Raw genomic sequence first — 24002 nt, forward strand, 5'->3', positions numbered from 1 at the left:
TTATATCGTTATGCAGCTCTTCCCTGAATTGCTCTGCTTCTTTCTTATCAGAGACCAGTTGATACAGTTTGTCTCCTTCAGCAGGCCTGCTAGTGGTTGCTATGGTGACCTGAGGCTGGTTAACAGATTCCACCCTGTTTGTTTCAGCCCCCCTTAATATGGCTTCTTTTTCTCTGCCAATTTGCTGTCTGGTCACTACATAGATCTTTCCTTGAGCTCCCATTACATCCCTTCCCAGTATTACTGGTTCTTGTTGCTGGGCATTAATGCCTACTTTATATCAGCCCTCTCGGCCTCTCCAAGTCATTTCCACCAGGGCCACAGGCAAACTTTCTGGTTGACCCCTCACTCCTTGGATAGTCACAGTTTCCTGAGGTAATATTACCTCAGATTTTATTAAATCTGGCCTCAGTAATGTCTGAGCGGCACCAGTATCAAGCAATGCCCAATAATTTGCCCCTTGTACACTCACTTCCTCTCTCAGACTTGAATCAAGGTCTGTTACTTCTGTCCAGTTTATCTGGCAGAACTGAACCTTTTTCGCTGTTTCTAAAGCCTTGGGCTCTGTTTTCACTGCCCTTGTCTGAGCAGGATTACTAATGGGGTTGGCAACCTCACATTGAAAACGTAGGTGCCCCGGTCTACCACATTTGTAGCATAATTTCTCCTCACTTTTAGGGTACACAGATCCACTCTGGGGTGTCCTGTGCCCTTCAGATTTTACTGGAGGACTCACTCTCTGTGGTACCACATCCCTTCTGCCAGCGTTATATGGTCTGGGTTTAAAATCTCTTGATGTTTTCCCCACCCAGCCAGTTCTGTTGGAGGCGAAGTGATCCGCCATCTCTGCGGCCTCCTGCACCGATGTAGGGGAACGGTCTTTGACCAGGAGCCTTATTTCTGGTGGTAACTGATGGTATAATTGATCCAATATCATGAGGTTTTTCACCTCCTCCACAGACTGAGCTTTTGCACTTGTCAGCCATTTCCCAAATATGTCCATCAGTTTTGCCCCCAACTCCACGAAAGACCGCCCTGTCTGTATCTGGCAGTTTCTGAAAAGCTTTCTAAAATAATCAGGCCCCAGTCTGAATCTTTTAAACACTGCTTCTTTGAATTCAGCATAGGTTACTGGCCTGTCTGAGGGGAAGTACTGATACACTTCAGCCAATTCCCCTTTAATCAGATTTGATAAATACTGCATGTATTTATTTTCAGGTAGCCCCCACAACTGAGCTGCTTTTTCAAAGGTGCTGAGGTAAATTTGAGGATCTTGACCAGGCTCATAGACAGCAAAGTCCTTTGCAGTAATTTTTATTTTTGCTCCATCTCTGTCCTTTCTTGTTTCATCAGAATGAAACTTCTCTCTTTCAAATTTTAACTGTTCTGCCTGTAATTCCGCATCCACTCTCATTCTCTCAAATTCCAACTCCCTCTGCTTGTCTTTCCCATCAGCTTCCATCCTCAACTTCTCAGCTTCCATCCTCAATCTCTCAGCTTCCAACTCCCTCTGCTTGTCTTTTTCCTCAGCCTCCCATCTTAACTTTTCTCTCAAGTACTCTATATAAGCGGGATTGCTTAAGTATCCTTCTGGGGTCTCTTCTCTGACAGGTTGTTTTTGCTGGGCAGTAGTAAATCCTATAAGTGCTACCCTCAATTCATCTACCCCTTTACCCTCGTGAGGTAAATTGAATGTTATGCACTTCTCCACCAGCTCCTCTCTTTTCATTTTTATGTATTCAGCCATGGTGTTTGAGTTCACTCACTCTTTGCCACACACTCTTTGCCAGTCACTCTCACAAGAAATCTTGTTTTGTTATTTCTGTTTGCCACACCACTGTTAGGGATTCTCTAGTATTCGTACCACCGCTACAGCCAACACCTGTGACGTAGTCTCCTTTGTCACCACATGTCTTTGGGACTCTCTTTGGTTCGTATCCCACCGCTACCACCACCTGTGACGGCCCTTCCCTGGCTCTCCCTGTCAGGTTCCTACCTGGTCGTGGTTACTGCCTGTCTCTAGGCACCACCAGGGACTCCACCAGTCCGGACTGTCCTTTATTTTATTTTTTGTCTCTCCGCTCTAGCACAGATCTCAACAGATCCCCCTGCTAGGCAACCACCAGTCACGTCCTAATACTAGTATTCCCAGAGACTCTGAATACTGGTATTGTTATTCTCTTCACCGCTGCCACCATTTGTTACAGTTCCCCTTCAGCCTTGGTCATTACCTTACCCTCCCTTCTGGTCTATGAAACCCCAGCCAAGGATCAGGCCTTTGGTAAACCAAATTAAGTATTTATTAAAGATAACAAAGCTAACAAGATTAACAAGATTTCTTCTTAAGGCACATAAGCATATGGTTTTACTCAATATTAATCCGAACTCCATCCCCCTCCTTCTCCACTCTCTCCTGGCAAACCACTCTCTCAAACCCACCAAACAACCCACTCAGTTTCACCTCATCCACCCAGATTCCACTCTCACTCTTCCTTTTATACGTTCAGCCATTTTAAACACTCAGCCAATCATCTAGCATTCTACTGCCCATTCACTTCCCCTCCTCTTTCACTCCACTTACCATGTATCTTCTAAACAACCAACACTTACCATATATACATTAATATAGGAACATCACAAAGGCATTTTACAAACGGAGCCACTACCTAAAATGCCCTGTCACAGGTCAATGCCAATAGGGCAGTCCACGATGGCAGCACTACAAAGACTTCACCTGCCTTTTGTAGAGTCTGAGATGGTTGATACTGGGGAAGGCGCTCTTTTAGGTACTTGGATTGCAAGCCCTTTAGGGCTTTTTATGCTGGTACTAACACCTTGAATTGGGTCCAGTAGCTCACTGGCAGCCAGCGCCATGCTCTCAGGACCAGTGACATATGGTCCCATCAGGCCACTCCACTTATCCACTTACCAGTCTAGCAGCTGCATTCTGCACAGATGGGAAGTCACCAGAGAATGGACAACTGAGGCCAGGTTATCCTGGTCCAGGAATGGCCATAGCCAGTGAATCAGCCTAAGCTGGGCATTAAGTACTGCTAGCCACAGAAGTCACTTGGGACTGCAGTAACAAGTTGGAATCGAGGAGTACTCCCAGACTATGAACCTGTTCCTTTTACAGCCCCTCCCAAAACAGATTGTACACCTAATTCGTGGACACAGGAACCCACCCACAGTACTTCTGTCGTATCAGGTTTCAGCTTCAATTTATTGGCCCCCATCCGACCATCACTGCCTCCAGACATCTGTCCAACACCTTCTCAGCCTCTCCTGATTCAGATGGAGTATAGAGATAGTAGACAGATTCAGATGGAGCAGAGAGATAGAGCTGTGTATCTTCAGTATACTGATGACACCAGTATGACCCAGATGACAGCTCCCAACAATTTCATATAGATGTTAAATAGTGTAGGAGACAGAATCGATCCTTGTGGGACCCCACAGGCCAAAAGCCATGGAACCAAGCAACGGTCTCTTAGTACTACTTCCTGGTAGCAACCCTGCAAGTAGGAGTGGAATCACTGTAATACAAATGCCTCCAGTTCCCAGAAGAACAACATATAGATGGTGTCAAAAGCTGCTGGGAGATTGAGGAGAACCGACAGGGTTGCATGGTCCCTGTCATTCTTCCCAAAAATGTCATAAATCAGGGTCACCAAGCCTGTTTTGTTACTGAAACTGGGCCAGAAACCAGACTGGAATGGAATTAGACAATGTGATCGCTCCAGGCATACCTACAGTTGGTTGACCACCACCCTTTTGGTCACCTTATCCAGGAATGGAATATGAGGCTGGATGATAGTTTTCTAAAACCTCTGGATCCGGAGAGGATCTCTTCAAGAGGGGCTGCATCACTGCCTCTTTCTAGGCAGTGGACATAACTTCCTCCCATAACAAGCCAATGACCACTCCTTGGAAACATCCAGCCAATCCCCTCCTACTAGATTTTAGTATGAGCACGGATCAAGAGGGCACAGTCAGCCTCACTGCTGCAAGTGCCCTGTTTTCATCTTTGGGCTGCAACAACTGAAACTAATCCCACAAACTATAAATTTATTGTGCTCCAGGGACCTCCAACAAGCCTCAACCAATTGTGATTTCAAGTTTAGCATGGATCTGAGTAATTTCCCCTTCAAAGTGACTCACAAATCTCTCACACCAGCCTATTGAGTGGTTGTTAATGATGCCACACAGGTCTGGACCAGCCTGGGCGATTCACTTGCAATAGAGGGTGAGAGAGACGCTCTCTTCACCGCCACCACTGCTGTGTGGTAGAAAGAGCTGTGTACTTGTACCTCTGTTTGGTCAGATTCACACAAGGACCTGGGCCACTTGTGCTCTAGCTAACATCCGGCCTGATTCATTGTCCGGAGCTCATCTGTAAATCAAGGCACCGCCCAGACTCCTGGTGGTGGGAGAAGGTGCTTAAGAACAATTGTGTTGATGGCCCTTTCCATCTCACAATTCCACAGTGAAACTAGGGCTTCAACAAGAGCACCAGCCATGTTACCTAGAAAATCCCCTAGAGCATTTAGTAATCCCTCAGATTTCACTAGTTTCCAGGGGCAGACCAATCTGACTTGTCCTCCACTCCTGCAAGAGGGGTGGGGTCAATCATAGCCAATCCAGCCTCACCAGGACATGATCTGTCCATAACAATAGAGCAATATTCCCCCCCCAATTACGAGATCCGTCCTAACGGCCTCTGTAGTGAAAGCCGGATCTAGGATGTGACCTGCAGTATGTATTGCTACCGATATGTTTCCGGGCCAGATTCAAAGTGTTGGTTCTTACCTATAAAGCCCTAAACGGCATCGGACCGCAATACCTGATGGAGCGCCTCTCTCGCTATGTACCTACCCGTTCACTACGCTCGACGTCGAAGGCCCTTCTCCGGGTCCCAACCCATAAAGAGACCCGGAGATCAACAACTAGATCTAGGGCCTTCTCGGTGGTGGCCCCCGAACTATGGAATGCCCTCCCAGACGAGATACGCCTGGCGCCTTCTCTGTTAGCTTTTCGGCACCAGGTAAAAACTTACCTTTTCGCCCAGGCTTTTTAAATTTTGTAAATTTTTAAATATTTTAAATTTAACATTCTAAACTTAATATGATCTTAATTTATAAATCTCAGTGGCAATTTTATTAATGTTTTATAATTGTACTATATATATATATATTTTCCACACTTGCTCATATTTTAATTGTGATTTTATTTGTTGTACACCGCCCTGAGAGCTTTCTGCTATAGGGCGGTCTAGAAATGTAATTAAATAAATAAATAGATAAATATTGGGTGCACGACATATTGGGACTGCCCCATGCTTGTCATGGCAACCATGAAGTCCCAAGCTGGCCCAGACATAGATACTGAAGTCCTCCAGTACTAATGTCTTGGGATTCTCCAACACCACATCAGAGACTGTCTCTGCCAGCTCAGTCAGGGAGATGAATGGGCAGTGAAGTAGATAGTACACCAGTAAGTTCCCTGTTCTGTCTCTGCCTTCCAACACCAAGTACAAAGTTTAGTGCTATGTGCACAAGAAGCAGCAAAGAGCTTGCACGGTTCTCACTCCTCTCTTCCTTTGGGACATCTGTGAAAGAGTTTCTTATGTCCAGACAGAAACAAGTTTGGTTAGTTTAAACTATGGTTTCTTAACAACCCAGAATCATAACTTGTTTGAACAACCATAGTTTACACCAACGTTAGAACCCTGCTCCTTTCCCTCAATGTGCATATTATAAGAAACTCAAGTTAATTTTAAAGAGAAAGTGAAAGCCTCCTCTCTCATTACCATGCTGGCAGAGGAGAACATGAGAGTCTGGCTGTTGCTAGTGCGCATAGAACTGAACTAGCATTATAGCTCAAAAGGCAGAGAATCACAGTTGGCAAAGACCAAAAGGTTATGTGTTCTAATCCTTTACTGTAAGCCAGGATAGTTATTCTAAATTCTAAGACAAGCTTTTAATATGCAATTGCTCTGCGATATAGTACTATATCTCCTTTTGAGTAAATTTCTTTCAAGAATATAGATCTAGTCAAATTTTCCTTCGGTATATCTAGGTACAGCATCTTCTTGAGTTGTGCTTGTTTAAATTGTATTACTTCTGTGATTAGTGTCATAGTCTTAAAATAGCTCATTCATCAATGGGAATGGGTTTATTTTTTGCTCAGAAGTTCTTTAATGTGACTTCCTAGATTAAAGGGGACATTTTTGGGTAGTTAAATGGAGGGAATTAAATCTGTAGTAGCAGAAAATTATGTTAAAGGTATTTTTAAAAAGTATGAGTAATTAAATAATGAATCCTCAGTGTTAGAAATACTGGTTTAGCTGCACGGATAGTTGACTTTATTCTTGTTGGCTATGGTAGAGAGATCTTCAGAGTTCTGAACTTAATGAAAATGGATATGGCAAATTTTACCATACAACGCCTTCGACCCCATCTCCAAGAGCACTCTGTTCAGTATGAAAGAAATAAATTCAAGGAGCTTCTGAACAAGCTACCTGGTGTGTACCAAAGATGATGGTAAAATGGTGCTAGACTCTCCATTATGGAGGGTTAGCACGTCACAACGACATCCATGGCACTTCTTAAAATATAGCTGCACATAGACACAAAGAGACAACATTTAAGTTTTGAAATACCAGTTTATACCCAAAGAGTTGGTGAAAGTCAGAACTGCCTATTTTCTGCCTCTACTTCTGTTATCACATACTGTAGAATGTCCTCTTGCCAAATTATGAGGAGAGATTGAGAGGATGCTGTAGGTTTGTATGGTCTCCTCTCTCTCAGATGGGCATCCCCCATCAGTTTTAAGGGTAATTATGAATGGTGTTGCATCTGCATTGACATTTTCACTACACTTTTAATTTTTATTTTATGTACGGGTGTACACTACCTTGGGAAGATTTTTTTCTCATGATTTAACAGTATAGAAATTTATGCATAAAATAAATATAAAAACTATTAGGGCAGAACCAGTTTCAGTGGTCAGAAGCAGTTTTGCAAACTGTTTTGGTGCTAATTGTGGTTAGTGAACATGAAGAGCAAATGCAATGCTAACAGAAGCTCTGCCATCCACTCCATCTTTTCGTGAAAAGTGAATTTATGTGAGAGAAGGTGGAGGGAGAAGCAAGTGAGCCCATGGTGCAGCTAATGAAAGCAAATGTTATGCGTTCACTAAGCCTATCTAAATACATTTCTGAAATTTAGTAAAAGGAAAAGATACTAGATTAATTTTTGCCCCTCAGCTTTCACTTCCTTGAGGCTTCCATGAGGTTCCCTTAATTAACTTTTAAGTTGCCTAAATTAACTCACAGACTCTGGACTCCCAGCCAGGCTCTCCTCCCCACTGTGCTATACCAGCTGATTCTTTTCATTTCAAATTAACTTTCCTCTTAACTTTTCACTAGTTTTTGCTTGCCACAGCTTTAGTTTGGGATAGCTTATAACAAGGCCATATTATTTTAGAGAAGGTGGGGGGAAGCAAGAAAGTAAGCACAAGAGAAAAAAACTAATGTATACATATAATTCTCGTTTTTCCCTCAATTCTCTGATGTCACACTTCAGGCAGCCTCACTTGCACAACTGAGTGGCTGCGCAAGGCAGCAGCTGAAGTATCAACCTCTGATCTGTCGCCCTCCTCATCCAACTCTGAGACCAATGGATCACCTCTTCCATTCTCCTCTATGGCTGCTAGAGAAGTTTCATCTATCCGGAGTCCTACAGCTGTGTTAAACCAAGCATACATGAACTTGCTGCGCTGGGAGCATGGAAGAGAATATCCTGAGGTAAGAGGTCTCTCTTGCCTGAGTCACGTAATATTAGCTGTGCTATTTTTTTCAGAAACAGGCCTTAAGATAACAGTATGGGGGCACATTGAGGCACACTAGTTAGTTGTGAGCTAGTCAGCAAAACTCAGATGCAATGATGCATTTTCTGTCTCCCCCACCCCCTTTAGCAGCAGTAAACTCACCAGCCTAGCTTAGCTTTCACACATTTCCTCTTGCTCCAGTAACTTAAGATGTATCTCAAGTGCTAGAAATTTTGGCAGAGTATCCCAGTGGTTTATACTGTTATTTCTTGGCAGACTCTATTGATGGACAAAGCCCGCTTGCATGCCCTTCAGATAGAAGTGAATCAGCTAGCCATGATTGCTGCAGTCCTACTAGTGAGCAGCAGTACATGTGGAAGTGGGGTGTTCAGCTCACCAGGGTGCGGCGATAGGCTGAAACGGGTAACAAAAGCCCTTCTGGAAGGACTCCCTGACACAAGGTAAAGAGTTTTAATCTTATGGCATTGAAGGCAGGGAAGACGCTCTACCAACCCCAGTCTCACAATGGCTGCAATCTGAGCTTAAAGGTTTGTGACTCTCTAATATAGAGATCAGTCTGGAGAGGCAAGCAACAGGCAGGACCAGACTTAATCTCTCATTCATGCTGCTTATAAAAAGGTAGTGAGAACCTATGCAATTCCTTCTTAATGTAGGTGATATTCTTCTTAAAATGGTATGCCCACTTTACTTGAGGTAACAATAAACGGTATGTTGTAAACATGCTATAGCAGAGAAAGGAGGCAAAAGATTGAACAGGAGTGCAATATGAGCCAAACTAGGGGCACAACTGCACATACAGCTCCTCTGTCAAGATGGGTGGGAGAGGGTTACTTCAAATGTATCACAAACTAGTTATTGCCTATTCTAAGGAATAGGCATCTTTGACCCTTATATGGAAGACTTTAATTCTGTGGGATTACAGATTGGCCATCTCTTTGATGTCATGCTGAGAGTATCTCCTCAGTTATATATCAAAGAGCAGTCAGGGTAACAGTGCCCCCATCTCTGCATGGTTTAGGTTAGATGATGTTTTAATGGATATCAGCAATCAAATACATCAGGAAGTCAATAGGATACTTCTCCAGTTGGGGTACCCTGCTCTCAGCACTGACAAGGCTTCTTCACTTAAAGGCCAACTAAGGAGTCTTGCTCAGAAGGACAATGCAGTACGGATCCTAATTGGTGAGTCATTTATTTTTGTATATCTTTAATGGAATATCATATTTGAGTAGGAAGAGGCAATGTAAGTATGAACTTTATAACCATGCATTTTAACTCCAACCTGTGAATCAGTATTAACAACTATATCTCAATTCCTCCATTTTTATATGCATTTCCACAGATGCTTGTTCCTTGGAACATCTCCTCAAACCAATCCTTTTCATAAAGATAAAAATAATTTAAGGGATGGCCATCATGCAAGGGAAAGCTGGGAGTGAGGCTATTAATACTGCTCTTTCCTGTGTAAGATGCCCAAAACGTCACAACCCTTTTCACAAGTCCCCAACATAATCACAAAAATGGTTGATCTGTATTTGCATCTCTTTTTTGAAACATGAAAAAAATGAGATCCTTGATATTTGAATGGGATAAAATTAATTGAAATGTGATGTTGCGGGTACTCTGTGGTCCCCACAATGAACCCTAATTCCACATACAAAATCCCTACGTAGAGTAGGGGAGGGTTTAATATCCTAACAAGTAGAAGAAATGTGCCCCTACCTCACTCTCCAAATCATTCCCTCATCTGTACTGTGGAGTTTGCAGGAGTTCACTGGAGCATGTTAAAAACTGTAGGCATAATTCTGCAATAGATTGCCTCCACATTGTGATTGGAAAGGGGCTGGTATGTAAAGGGTCTTTCCTTATGAGGGATGGGCCACAAAAAAGTTTGACCCCTTCCAACTCTTGATAGTTTATGGCACTGGAACAATATTGTTAACCATACAGTTGAAGTAACATTTTGATCCATTAACAATATATAATGAAAAATAGCATAAAAGGCACCTTAAAATACCATGTATACGGCAATCACAGTGCATATCTGAATTCCATATCATCAATATCTGTATGATATTTTAGCAAACAGTTTCATTCCAGTCCTTTCATCCTTGATTATATTTGCCTTTGTGATTTTTCAGGCAACTTACTAGAGGGTCAATTACAGGAATCACTTCTGTTTCTAAATCTGTCTTAATTCCTATAGAGCAGCGGATCCAAGCTTTTTTTAGGTGTTGCTTGTATCCTGGTGGTCAGAACTCTAACAATCTACTCCAAGGTCTTGCTTCTATTCAAGAAGAACTTCTGGAAGTTGGCCAGACATTTGGCAGTTTGATTCATCACAACAGACAGGTGTTTGGTCCCTACTACTCAGGAATACTGAAGAAATTGCTGCTTCCAGAGGTAGTCTGAAGCAGGGACAGATTCCTGTTAACCATCTCAAGTAAGGCAGTGCACATGGCGGCAGGGAGAGGGGAGAAAAAGACTGGCAATTGTTCAGACTGTGTTTTGGCTCAAAGTCTACTGCAATCAACTGAGCAGCTGCCCTGCTCTGTGCTGTGGTATCTAAAGCACTCATACAGCTGGACTACTGAAGCTGTGGGATACAGTTACATAAATACCAACTGACAATGCCAAGTTTGCCGCAGTAAACCTTTAAACAGCTCAGAACGTTGTCTTGTGTTTTTAGACCAGCTGATGCGCTTTCCATCAATTGGGAGGAGCAAAACTAGTAACTTGATGTTGTAGCCATTAATGCATAAGGTAGTCTTAGTTGATTTCAATGCAGCATAATTTACAAGCATATTCAGGATTAAAGTATTGTTATAATACACAGTACAGAATAGTATTCATACTACAGCAACCCATATAGAGAGGTGTCTAATTTTATTAATTTAGACTGTTCTAAATCATACAATTAAGAAAAACAAACAACAAAACGACCGCTGGAAGCCCAGGAATATTTACAGTCTCGCCTTGTTGTAGTGAGGTCAGTCTACGTTGTTGCACAGATTGGTTATGTTTGGTACCACAAAAACTGGACAGATTAACATTTTTTTATATACAGAAAATAAAAAGGTAATAGTTCAAGTATCAAAATACAAAGACAGATTAAATAACATTTTTATTACAAATCAGTCCCACTGCCATACAATTAGCAAAAGTGTGTCTACATTGTAAACCAAACTGCCTCTTACCAAGAATCTACCGGCCCTCTTCAGATACAAGTGTAGCGGAAATTCCTGTTGATAAACATTCATACTGATCATGCAAAAGGAGAAAGTGTAGGAGTGAGGTATCATCCACTCATTTTAGTTTCACAGGTGTAGAAAATATTTAAAAAGGTGAGGTACCATTAGTTATCTGGTATGCAAGAACAGCACAGCTCTTGAAGCTACTCTAGAATTTCTTTTTTGAAGGGAGGGTCAGAATTGTCATGTACCTAAAATTCAGGTAAGACTTTCATCTCAAGCTACGAAAGTCTAAAGGCCAGTTTCCATGAGCCAACAATGGCATGCACAGAATAAAAAGATTACAAGAGTTTATTTTAATAATGTGATTTTTTTTCATTCAAGAGCTAATCAACAGTTTCTTCATCCATCTTAACATTTACAGAGTGTTTTCATCCTGGACACATACAAGGTAAAAATAAGTCTATATAGAAAACAGACATTTCTTCTTTTTTTGAAAAGGGGAATACATGGGGCACTGGAAAAACAAGCATTGATGGTGCCACTTCAGCACAGGCTGGCTCTACTATAGCAACAGAATTTTCATTGAAGACTTAAAGACACATTCAGTACCAGGAATGTAGGGCACTTTTCTCAGTGTGCTGAGAAAAACCCATAAAGAAAGAGTCTCAATTATTGTACAAGTATTCAAATTGCTTGGAGCCTGGGAATAACTAAAATTCATAAAAAAGCTCAAGTCCAGAATGGATTTGATTGCCTTATAAAGAATGCCTAAACGGGAAATGCAGTCAGATATTGCTATGTCCATGTAAACTCCTAGAAAGGAAGCACCTGATCACTGGAAGAAGCACGTTGGAAGCTTTCACAATTTATTTCTGTCACCATGTTCTAAGGCTATCCCCTTTCCCATAGCAAAACAGTTCAATTTGCATTCTCTCAGAACTGACTTATAAGTACCCCAATATTTATACCAACACCAGCATATCATTCACATATGGATATAAAGGAATGTTATGTTTCCAGAATTCATCCATCAATTCTTTCCAAATCCAGGTCTTTGGAGCGGTGATTTGGTTTTCCCCACTACCGTTTCATCAACTGGAATAAGACTAAATTACATAAGACACAGCAGTAACGGAAGTTGAAACAAGCCATTAAAATAATAGCAGGGTATCACAAGCTACCACATCCACCCACAGATTTATGTGCAGTTCCTCATCTCTTCCTCAGATAGGCTATAGAAAGATGCATTCATCACAGCCATAGCCAGAATCAGTATTCGAGACTGTGATACTCTCTATGTGAAGCATAAGCACAGCTTCCATCTGAAGCAGCTGTTCTTGGGTGGAATCAAATAAGAAACAACTGTTTTAGCATAATGCCCAAAATCTCTCCACCTTTTTTTCATACTGTAAAATTGATATACTACACATCTTTAAATAATGAACTAGTATAAAAGTGCTAATCAGTGAATTAACTACTTAAAAATCCCAAACCATCAGGGCACAACCACATTTTCAAAAATATGGTACAGGAACAAGATGCCACAGTCCACTTATTCAATGGAAATATAAATGTGTGGCAAAATTGTACTTCACCGGAAAAAGAAATATTGCAATATGTTTCTTTGCAGTGAAAGCAGGCTTGTACCAGGCTTCAGTTCAGTAATTGTCATGAAGGGGTAAATATTGATAATTTTTAATTGAGATGCCCTATTTCCCACTTAAATGTTCACTGCAGCAGTGAAGGGTGTACAATTAATAACCTAAGTGCCAGTACCTTCAAAGTTTAATATTTCAGTGACTTTGGAATCTCTGTCTACTGCTTAGCAAAGCTCAATTGAAAGTGTGTAACGTTTAATATTCTGGCATCCACTCAGCCTATACTGTGAGACAGGCATATTCACATTTTCTTTTAACAGTTAAGATTCTCAACTTCCATCAGCACAACATGCTATGCTGAAATGATTTCATAATATCACTGTGTGTAAACCACTGTTTCCAACTAGAACACACATCATCAGTCTCTTAACCTCAGATGTTTCATTCTTTTGCTAGAAATGCATACTGCTTTTTGTCAGCTTGTGGCTGCAATCCCTTTTCACTCAACTCTGGAAGTCCTTAATGAGCAGCCAAGGACATATCCCAGAGCCGGGTGTTGATCTTCATACCATCACGGCTTCACTGCTTCTTAGAGCTCTGCCCCTTTACTACATTTCCATGGAGGAACGTGGATGTCTGCAGTTCAGCTTGGCAGAAGGCAAACAGAAGGGGGACAATATTAATAATAAGAAAAAAATGGAATAAGCTATTCATTCATGTAAAACTACTCAGGGAAGCTTACAATTACAGTGATAGAGACGTTAATAGCTACAGCTTTGTGTGAGTTATAGCCATACGGCACAAGCCCTCTGTTCATGACCAACTACTCTGGCGTTTCTTGGACAGTTTACTGTTAAGAGGCACGTGTACCCAATTATCTGGTTTTCAGAAAAACTAAGCACCAGTAACTCATATAGATATTAACTCAGAGCTGTAGGATGTCTGAGATGTAAACTATTCAAATGAAGAAAATAATAGTTTGCTTTTTAATTTTCTTACAAGTCTGCACATCAAAGTTGGGAATAAAAGCAAAGCACAGATATATTTATTAAACTCATAAATGCTTTGGGAAATGTTTCTTAAGTTCTCTTTTTAACCCTTTCCCCTCAGACCATGAAGATTAGCAGCCTAGTTCATTACTATAATTAGAGAAAATGAGAAAGAGCTTCAGCATGTGTTTGCTAGGGTCCTGCAAGTTTCCAAAGTCTTACGTTTGTATGCTAACACCACTCAATTCTAGGTCAGTGCAACATACCAATTTGAAGTTGCTTGTTTTGGAGGGCAGAGATTTTCTGTTCAAAATAGATTAGGGGCAAGTATTTATTAAGTGCATAATTTTTGTGTTCAAGCTATGGAAGACATTCTAAAAGCTTCAGAAGCCACTGATGGAGGGTCTTATCATAATGCTATATCTATTATTAGTTTTCTGCTGTCACAGAGCAAACTCCAAATATGAGAGGGAATGTATAGCGGTCTAAAGAAACAGAGATCTTCACCTGCCGTATTTATACCTAGTTACAACTTGTGCAAATGAAGCAAGGAAAGGCTGTGGCTTAGGGAGAAGTGGAATTGTGAAGGAAAGTGCCCCTAGAAATTATTCCAGAGACAGTGGGCAGATGTCAGGTCCCATCTTACTCACCATTAACAACTATTTCACTGTTGACTCTATCATCTCTCTGAACAAACAGGGATAAAATTATTTGCTGGAGATTTTTGTCCAGTGTAGTAACCTTTGTTTTTCTGCATAACAATATCAGAACTAATCACTATGGGGAGAAGTATTTTGGCCTTAACCTTAGCCAAAAAGGATTGATCATAATCTACCCTTCCTTCATAATAACTATTTGAGAAGCTAAGTGACGTTTGCCAATTGAAGAACATAAGAAGGCAAAAAACAACAGACTACTTGCCTGCTTGGAGACAATGAAATGGCAAATATTTAATAGCGCTTGTGTGCCCAGAATGCTACATTTAGCATATTTTAAAGGGATATAATCCACATGAAACTTTGACTACTTTTCTTCTAAAGGGGAACATGTTCTAAGAGAAAAAGAATACTCCATTCCCTTTCTGTAGCTTTGTCTAGATCTGAGACTTTGCTTGTCGGTCTTTCTGTACAATTTAGTGACGTGCCTTTGAAAGGTTCAATCTGAGTTCAGAAAATGCAATTCAAAATTATTCTTTAAAGGCAGATTGGTTAACATGAACAGAAAATGACAAATCCAGGAAAGGATGACAAACCATGTCTAACGGACAGCTGAAAATATTCCTGTTTGATATTCTCTTAAACATACCAAGTGTAACTCCTAGGAAAAAGGAAAAGTGCTTAATAGGAGCAGTCACACTGCCTAGCAGACTTTTATATTATACCATGCATTCAGGTATCAAAGGATAGCAAATATTGTGAGCAGAATCCATGCTAGGAAATCTGGTGAGCAAGAGGATTGCAAGCAGTATCACAGTGGTTAGTGTCTTCTGAGATGACAGGTAAAAGAGCGCTACTTGTGGAAAACAGTTTTGTGGCCATGACTCAGTATTGGAGGTATAAATTTAAACTAAGACAGCAAGTACATATGAGACCAAGGTTGTAGAAGAGTCCAAGAATAAGAATGCTAAAAAAAAAGGCCAATGAGTGTTACTTCACTCCCCAAATTCACAGTGTCAAAATGAAGAGAATGTCAAGAAACACCAGATGGTTTCTGAAATCCACATATTCGACTCCTATAGGCTTTGTTTCTCCCACCTCAAAGACATCTAAAACAGGTAGCTCTCTCAATGAGTTATACTTGTTTCCATTAGGAGAATTCACAGTGTTCAGTAGAGATCAGATACAAAAAACTGTTTAGTCTATGGTATCTTAGTGCTGCTGTCTCTGATGGTGCCACATCTAGTGCCAGCAATGGGAAGGAGGAGGGATGTAGAACAGCAGACAGGTCAGAATGCAAAGGCACAGGTTAGACTGGATGGATGCAGGATTTGTTTTCAGAAGATTGTAGTCTCATACTTAGTGCTGAGGGTCCTCTTGGAATCCTGCTTGGGCTCTACAACCCAGGACACACTAGCATGGGACTGGGAGTCTTGGTCCACTTCAGATGGCTCAAGCTAGAAAACATTGGGAGAAGAAAACATGTTAGCCAAGCTGTTCACTTTGAAACTGAAGGCAGAACTGGATTATTTTTTAAAAGCTCTATACAGTGACAAGGCAGTTTGGGAGGGGGATTTCTAGGCCAGGTATTTAAAAAGTATTTAAAGTAGAGAATGTGAATATGTACAAGGATTTAGCATTTAAAATGTATCATAAAGACTTGGACCAGTTTTTCAGGTATTACAAACAGCTCATTTTGGGATGTGAACAATTAAATTTTGTTTAAGCACAAATCAATATGAACTCAAGATACAATCCAGTGGCAGTTTGCTGAAATTCAGTAAAAGGAGATAAATCAGGAATGCGTAGTTGGATTTTAAAGTGATATAGTCAGCTATCTACAATTATGTTTTTATGGTCTGACATATTCTCTCAGACAACAGAACTCCCTGAATGTTATATTGATTTTAATAGGGTAAAACTCAGCAAATTTTGCACTAAAGCAATGTTTTACACTGGGGAGAAGTGTTAAAATCTTGTCTTCTAAACTCCTCTTGTGTAATGTATGGGGAACTTGAATGAATTAACCTAACAAGGTCAAAACAAAAGGGAACATAGACAAAGCAGCAAAGCTAAGGAGAAAGAAGGAAGGAAACGTTGAATGTGAGTTGGCCTGATTACAGAAAACGTTTGTAATGAGAGACGTGACTGCAAGAAGGGTAAAGACCTTAGCTCCTTGACTAACAGATTGCAGCGGCAGATAGGAGGGACGGTGTGTAGTACAGGTGTGACAGTAACAACAGCGACTATCAGGAGGGAGCGGCACCTGAGGAATGGGAGCAAGCAAAACACAGACAAAGGTAACATTAAAGGACAGCAACAAGTACACAGAGCACATGGGCCAGTACTCCAGTATGTTTATTTCCTTACTAGATTGACAAGGACTCTCAGTGGGAGCTGTTGAAGAACATAAACTATCTACTCATTAAATGTGTCACTGATTACGTGTTCCTATCAGTCCTACAGAGGAAACCTGAGAAAGAAAGGGAGAAATATGTGTGTGCAGAGCACCAACAACTAGTACTACTCTTTTTAGTATGTTTAGATAATTCATTAGATATTAGTAGATTATGCACAGTGGGCTCCCATCACTGTTGCCAACACAGAAGGCCAAAATAATTCTTGCAATAAAAAACAGTTAAATCATTTTAGGGAGAGAATATAGTGTACAGGCTGCCTGAGCACCAATTCTTGAGGGGAAAAACTACCGCACAGCAGTCTTGATAGCAAAAATACTGTCCAGTGTCTTCACGGGTACTCATTTTATTGCATTTCATCAATTCCATGCACAGTTCTAAGCCAAGATGTGGTAGCATGTAACATGCTTAACTTAAGAACTTTTAATTTTAGTTTCCAGATCCATGTAGTCTTGGATCTTTGGCAAACGCCTCACTACAGCCAGAGCCTTGCCATTCAGTGGTTGGTAAACTAGGGCATTATGCACTTATTCCTTAATTGACATTTAAATTAGACACATGAATCCACCTCATGAATTCATAGTGTGAAAGAAAATCCTTTTCTGAGAAAAGTGTTTTCCCCTCACTACCCACCTTTTTGGACTTTCAAATTATCAGCATTGTCAAGATAAAACATAAGATTAACACATCCAAAATTACATGAAAAAGAAACCATGATCCAAAGCAGTCATATGCACCATCAGAATGCAAGACTAAAAAAAACCTTTATGAGTCTTCTAATTTACATAAATGAACAGTTCTGGTACTTGGCCTTTTGTCAAAACAGCAACATTTGTTTTAGTATAATTTTAAGCCTTTCCAATAATTTGCAATTCATTCTATTGTCTCGTTACTTGGTGGGCTATTAGCTACCTCACCTTACCTGAAGAAGCTCACTGAATTAAAAAAAAAAAGTTTTGATTGCTCAGAAAGAAAATAAACACAGAATGACTATTGGCTTTGTATAGTCTAGTTTTTAACCACCTGTGCTCAGGCGTTATGTTAAATACTAGCATAACTACAGGAAATAAAATTCTTTTAACATACGTACAGCTGATTTCCTCATGCTGGCTCGAGGTTTAGGCACCGGTTTTGAAGATTTTGTTTCTATCGTTTCAGCTGGCAAAGCACCTGGATGTTTTGGTTTTTGGGCTTGGAGGGCCAGTTGGTAGGCTACTTCAAATGCTTGTCCCAATGTCAAAATGATTTCATATGTTAGATTCTTGAGAGAACAAACAAAAGGCATAACTTACTTCAAAGAATAATGCCAAAAGAGTCTGTGTTGATGAACAAAAAATCTAGTGTCTTAAAGATCATTTGACATCACAATCCTATGCATATTTACTAGAATAAGTTCCATTAAGTATAACGAGACAGTGGTGGCTATGCCCATTGGGACTAGAAGGGCAGAAGGCAGGGAGGCAAATAGTAAGTGGAGCCAGAGTGAATGACAAGCAGAGCCAGTTAATTCTAGTTTTGTCCCCATCCTCCTCCCTGCCAAGTACTGCAAGGGTAACACCAAGACTAAAGAGGAGGAAGCTGACAGCCAGTGTCATCCCTGGATTGCTTCTAAGTAAGAAAACAGTTGGGTGGGAGTTTGCTGAGGGCAAGCTGAGGTTGGTGAAGCAGTGTTTTTTTTGTCCTAATGGATCAACCTCTACTTTAATGAGGGTTACTTCAGATGGTGCAGATTGTTTCTGAACATCAAATCTTTACATGAAAAAAAGCTGTCTCCCAAACAATAGGAGCAACAAGTAGTAATCAACCTCCCTTCTTACTTCACTCACCACTCACACTGCCATTTAACTCATGGTTGCTTGCATAAGCACTGGTCACTCTTGTCTGTTTATCCTGCTGGATGAGCATTCCAAATTGCTTGTCACATCTGTGACTGCTGATCTGTCTGGCACTCAAAATGATACATTGGCATTTACCGTGAAGGTGCGGTCTCTGGTGGATGAAGGGAGCTAGTCACTGTTGGGTTAATGCCTCTGATAGGTTCAGAGGAGGTCAACAAGGATGATCAGGGGGCTGAAAATAAAGTCCTAAGGGGAGACACTTAAAGAACTGGGTATGTTTAGCCTTGAGAAGACTGAGGGCAGATATGATAGCACTCTTCAAGTACTTGAAAGGGTATCATGCAGAGGAGGGCCAGGATCTCTTCTCAATCATCCTAGAGTGCAGGACACGGAATAATGGGCTCAAGTTATAGGAAGCCAGATTTCAGCCGATCATCAGGAAAACCTTCCTAACAGTTAGAGCAGTACAACAATGGAACCAGTGGGCTCTCAAACACTGGAGGCATTCAAGAGGCAACTGCACAGCCATCTGCTGGGGGTGCTTTAACTTGGATTCCTGCATTGAGCAGGGGGCTGGACTCAATGGCCTTACAGGCCCCTTCCAACTCTACTATTCTATGATTCTATGACTGACCTAGACAGGAAATTCTTCAAGCAATTTGCATGTGCTTCTCCTCTCTTCCAGGAGACCTCAGTTTTGTTTCTGTTGGAAGATTCTTAAGAAAAACCTATCGAACCTCATTAACAATGATAACCTATATATGAACTTTCTAAGAATAAAACATCGAACAGAAGAACACATTTTGCAGTGTCATGAGTGAGCAGCTGCATGCAGCGTGTGACCACTGACTGGCTCCCTTTGTCCACCAGATAAGGCACCTTCACAGTAATCGATAATGAATCATTCTCCTGGTGGAGCCAATCACCAAGGGGACCTACCAGAGCCTGCATATATTGGGTGTGCAAGCCTAGAACCACTCACTAATGTTGTGCAGAACATTCTGAAGGATGTGCGAGCCAAATGCTGTCTCTGCTGAGGCAAAAGGGTCCAACTTAAAATGGGCGCATGAAAAGTTAAGTGGAGGCCTAGGTTCCTGCTCTGCATATTTCAAGATACTTGTGTTAGTGGCTATAGTCATTGAGGTGACTGCCACCCTAGTAGAGTGGGTTGTGATGCAACCTGGAATGCAAAGGCGCTGTCCCTCATGGGCTAAGCATGCCTTAATCCACTTCACAATGGTCACAGCTGATGCTTTCTATCCCAGAGTCCTGGGATGGAATGAAATGTAGAGGTTGTGCAAAAGTCTAATGTGTTTGGCCCTTTTTATAGTTTTAGTGCCCGCCTGACATCCAGATTGTGCCAGGCTCACTCTGCTGGATGAGATGACGAAGGTCAGAAGGAAAGTAATGTAAGTTCTTGTCCCGTATGAAATGGAGTGTTCACTTTAGGCATGAAGGTAGGATCTGCACAGAGAACCACTGAGTCCTTGTGGAAAATGCAAAGTTCCTTCTTCACTGAGAGGGCGCAGAGCTCTGATATGCTCCTGGCCAAAGTAATGGCCATGAGAATGCCACTTTTAGAGTCAAAATCTGTGGGGGATGGTTCCCAAAGTTCAAAAGGCGGCCTGCAGATTATCTTTAGCAACCTGAAATACAAAGTAAAGCATCAAGACTTTTACATTACATATTACTTACTACATCAACGGTACTGAAGACATGGCAGTAGTGGTGGCTAGTCTGCAAGTCCTTAGTGATATAGGCAAATGTACAGAGATCTTCTGGGTCCTGTGCAGCACAAGAGATGTTCCGGATTTCATGCTCAGCAATAACATTCTGCCAAACAAATAAACAGCTGCTTTTGCACAATGATTGTACAGTAAGGTTATCCTATGCAAACACTATTCACAATAAAACAAGGTTTTATTAAATTTATAACTTCATACAAAACACTGATTGCTATTGATTACCAGCTGATCATACTACTAGCCAAGCTTTGTTGTAAGCTTCCTGTTGTGCTTTGTTTGGAGGAAAACAAACCATGAGCACTGGTCCACACATAATACTAAGTTAGCACTGTAGTTTGTTTCCTCCCAACTCAGCAAAGAGAAGAGTGGAGCAGATTTGATTTAAGCAGCATGCACCAGCACACTGCTTGTTTATGGTAAGCTATAGCTTGTTTCAAAGTATGGCTTACTGCAATGTGTAAATGGGGCCAGTATAATAGAAGAATATAAAAAACAAGTAATATTCCTTGGCTTCAGAAGATACATCCAAGGAACAAATTATAAATCTCAGCGGTTTGAATGGTCTGCGTGCTCATGGTAAACCACAGTTTGTTTCAGACCATGGCTTAATGTGACATGTGAATCAGACCATTGTATTACATATAAAGGGCAGAGAATTGGGTGGCAACAGGAGAAGGCAAATGGTGAGGGAAGAATTCTCTCTGCTCCACGTCCTCCAGCCATGTCAAATTATCACAGGTCTATTCATTGTCCACCGCAGAATACACTTGTGATTCTACCATGCAGAAACCATCTCTTTTTAGTTCCTGCCTACAAATACAATTAATAAGTTAACAGAAATAAAATACCCAATAATGTTTACTAGACAGAAGTGATAAACAGAGTAACAAAATGGTTACAGTTAGCAGTTTCAGCATCTTAAGTGATAATATGGGGTTTTCACAAAACAACCCTGCCTCAGCAGGAATCTACTTTATACTGAATCAGACCATTGGTCTATCTAGTGCATTATCATCCACCCTGATTGGCAGTGGCTCTCCAGGATTTCAGACAGGACCCTGCTCCATCTGGAGATAGAGGAGATTGAACCTGGGAACTTCTGTTCTACCACTCAATTATGGTCCCTCCGAGCTCCTACCTAGACACCTCTTACATGCAACTGCATCTATATGGGAGCCTCTTTCTGTGATGTGATTATGCAGAGCTGGGAGCTTCATGTGAATGACCCAATAGCAGACTGCATGGGTGGTGGCTGACTATCTGATTCGGGTTTAAGGGTGCAGTTTGTCTCAGATGTGGTTGCACTAAAAGATGAGGTATCTACTCTTGAGGGTGCTTCTTGACTTGATGTTCTTTTTAGATCTGTAGGTGGTGGTCTGTAGCTACACCCTTACCTGTTGAAAGAGGATCTTTCTACATTCATTCATGCCCACATTACTTCCAGGTTAGATTACTGTAATGAGCTCTATATCTGGCTGCTGTGAAAAGTGTTTGGTTAATGCAAAATGCTGCTGCTAGTGTTAAGTTGCTGGAAGAAGGCAATCAGAACAAATTATGTCCCTTTTGTTTGACCTACACTAGTTGCCAATTTATTTCCAGGTCCAATTCAAAGTTCTGAAAGCCCTATAGATATATAGGGTATATTAAGGACCACCTTTTCCCATATGTTCCATTAATCAAAGCCCCTGCTCTAGATTCTTTGGTCATCTAAGGCATGATGGGTGGAAAAAAGAAACAGCCTTTTTTGTGGTGGCTCTCACTCTATGGAATTCCCTTTTGGGTGAGACTGCCATGCTCCAAACACTTCATGGTTTTAGGCATTTGGTCAAAATCTGGTTGTTTATGTTGGCCTTCAGCCAAAAAACATTTACCTATCTGCTATGAATATGTTAAGGTTCTTTTCCTTTTTCTGTGCATTCACTTTTTGGGGTTTTATGAGTTGCTGTTTTTTCTAATTTTGATTTTTTTTAAAAAAATGTACTTTTTGATGGCTGTTAATACATAAATTTTGTAGGGTTGGTTGTATTATACGTATAGTTTATTGTTGAAAGCCACTTTGAGTTTTTTTTTCTTTTAAATTGACCAATAAATAAAATCAGGAAGAGATTCGCAGTTACACAAGCAGGATGGATCATATCACAGAAAAATAGCTCCCATCTAACTATCTATGAAGGCCACACTAGGTAAGTAGTGTGTTGAACCTGTCTAGCATGAACTGGAAGTGCAAAATAAAATTCCTGAAAACTTGCATGAGTATAAATGATTCATACATGTAATTCAGGTCCAAGGCTGCACAACATGGAATGGCAAGGTTGGAAGCAGACTCCATTTTGATTCCACTTACCAAATCAGAATGGTGTTGACATTTGGTAACAACTTAGATCTTGGGTCAGAATATCCTGCCTTTTCTTTCAGCAGCAAAACCAACATCAAAATACAAACAAGCACTACCTGATAAACTGGTCCAAGGGAAAAATCAACCTCTACCTTAAACTTCTGTTGTGGCAATTTTGACAGGATTTCCCAGAACATTTTGACTTCTTACTGACAAGGAGTGAGTAGTTGCACTATAGATTAATTCCCGCCATGTCACTATCACTTCAAGTGATTATCACTTGACATTCAAGATTTTAAATATTAACTATGAATTCAAGATGGTCCTTACCTTGTTAGATGCATCAATGAACTTCACTCCTTTGTAAGTGATAGATAATACTATAGTTGGGATCTTCTTCATATGCTCTGTAGATTTCTTCATACAAGAAAAAACTAATTAAGAGCATGATTAAAACATTTTGGGGGGGTATGTAGGCAGGATGTTTTAAAATATCCTCCCACATTAGGTCATGTTTTTGAAGAAGTATGCTAAATGAAGCATTCAGTGAAGAATATATAATATAAAAGTGAAATCTGAGTTCACATCCTAGCAATAATTCAAAGTTTTGCAGCTTGACTTTATCTTGTGCTTGCAGCAGAACCTCCATATCTGGAGCTACACAACAGAGTTTACTTTTCAATAATAGTATAAAGAGTTTTGTTTTTATACTGTGCACACCTACCCTCATTTTTGCACAGGCATCTTGTGTAGATTCTGTCCCTCGAAGATCTTTGATTAACATGGAGCCTAAATACTTAAAATATAGAAGAAACAGCAGCAACTATTAACAAATATCTGTACACATTACCACAAAAGATGAGAAGATATTGTCACACTTTCTTGCTTCCCAAAGGAACAAGCCAAATTTACTAACTTCTGTTTGGCGCACTAAGTAACAGCCGCTATTATGTAGATGGCAGGACTATGCTTTATAGCAGAGATGGGAAATCTGTGGCTCTCCAGATCTTGTTGGATTGAAACTCCTATTAGCCGTGGCCAGCAGAGCCAATGGTCAGGGATGATGGGAATTGTAGTCCAACATCTGAAGGTTCACAGGTTCCTCATCCCTGCTTTACAGGGAGAACCAAGATTACGCACCAGAGGAATTGATTTGTCTAAGAATCTAGAATTCACTTACGTTAGCTTCATACCCACAGGACTCAAAGATAAGTTTCTCTGGTTGATGCTGCCAGTGTTGGACAGGGGCATAAGCAGCAGCCAGACTAGGTGGTCTGAGTGTAAGTTTGGATTCATGACGTTCCTCCTGAAAATGCAAGTCACACTTTCAGTCACAATTGGGTCTAGGATGCATGCTGTATAGGGCATTCATCACATTT

At 40.8% G+C, this 24002-nt stretch overlaps 2 protein-coding genes across 19 annotated transcripts in view; one reads left to right on the plus strand and one right to left on the minus strand.

The window, feature by feature from the left end:
• TCP11 (t-complex 11) overlaps nt 1-10914 on the plus strand; it is a 54938-nt gene extending 44024 nt beyond the window's left edge. For 8 of the 10 annotated variants that reach the window (XM_061632356.1, XM_061632358.1, XM_061632359.1 and 5 more), the window contains 5 exons: nt 6387-6523; nt 7587-7807; nt 8107-8291; nt 8870-9033; nt 10058-10914. In XM_061632356.1, the coding sequence (XP_061488340.1) occupies nt 6387-6523; nt 7587-7807; nt 8107-8291; nt 8870-9033; nt 10058-10263 (913 nt within the window). In that variant the 3' untranslated portion in view covers nt 10264-10914. Of the gene's footprint in view, nt 1-6386; nt 6524-7586; nt 7808-8106; nt 8292-8869 lie in introns of all 10 variants that reach the window. The other 2 variants (XM_061632361.1, XM_061632360.1) reach the window with 2 other exon arrangements.
• Nucleotides 10915-13297: 2383 nt separating this feature from the next.
• ANKS1A (ankyrin repeat and sterile alpha motif domain containing 1A) overlaps nt 13298-24002 on the minus strand; it is a 212749-nt gene continuing 202044 nt past the window's right edge. For 7 of the 9 annotated variants that reach the window (XM_061632334.1, XM_061632331.1, XM_061632330.1 and 4 more), the window contains 7 exons: nt 23804-23929; nt 23348-23419; nt 22954-23040; nt 20239-20376; nt 17796-17966; nt 16456-16554; nt 13298-15745 (listed from right to left, as the gene is read on the minus strand). In XM_061632334.1, the coding sequence (XP_061488318.1) occupies nt 15626-15745; nt 16456-16554; nt 17796-17966; nt 20239-20376; nt 22954-23040; nt 23348-23419; nt 23804-23929 (813 nt within the window). In that variant the 3' untranslated portion in view covers nt 13298-15625. The remainder of the gene's footprint in view (nt 15746-16455; nt 16555-17795; nt 17967-20238; nt 20377-22953; nt 23041-23347; nt 23420-23803; nt 23930-24002) is intronic. The other 2 variants (XM_061632339.1, XM_061632338.1) reach the window with 1 other exon arrangement.

The sequence above is a fragment of the Rhineura floridana genome, chromosome 6, assembly GCF_030035675.1.
Source record: "Rhineura floridana isolate rRhiFlo1 chromosome 6, rRhiFlo1.hap2, whole genome shotgun sequence".
Lineage (NCBI taxonomy): Eukaryota > Metazoa > Chordata > Lepidosauria > Squamata > Rhineuridae > Rhineura > Rhineura floridana.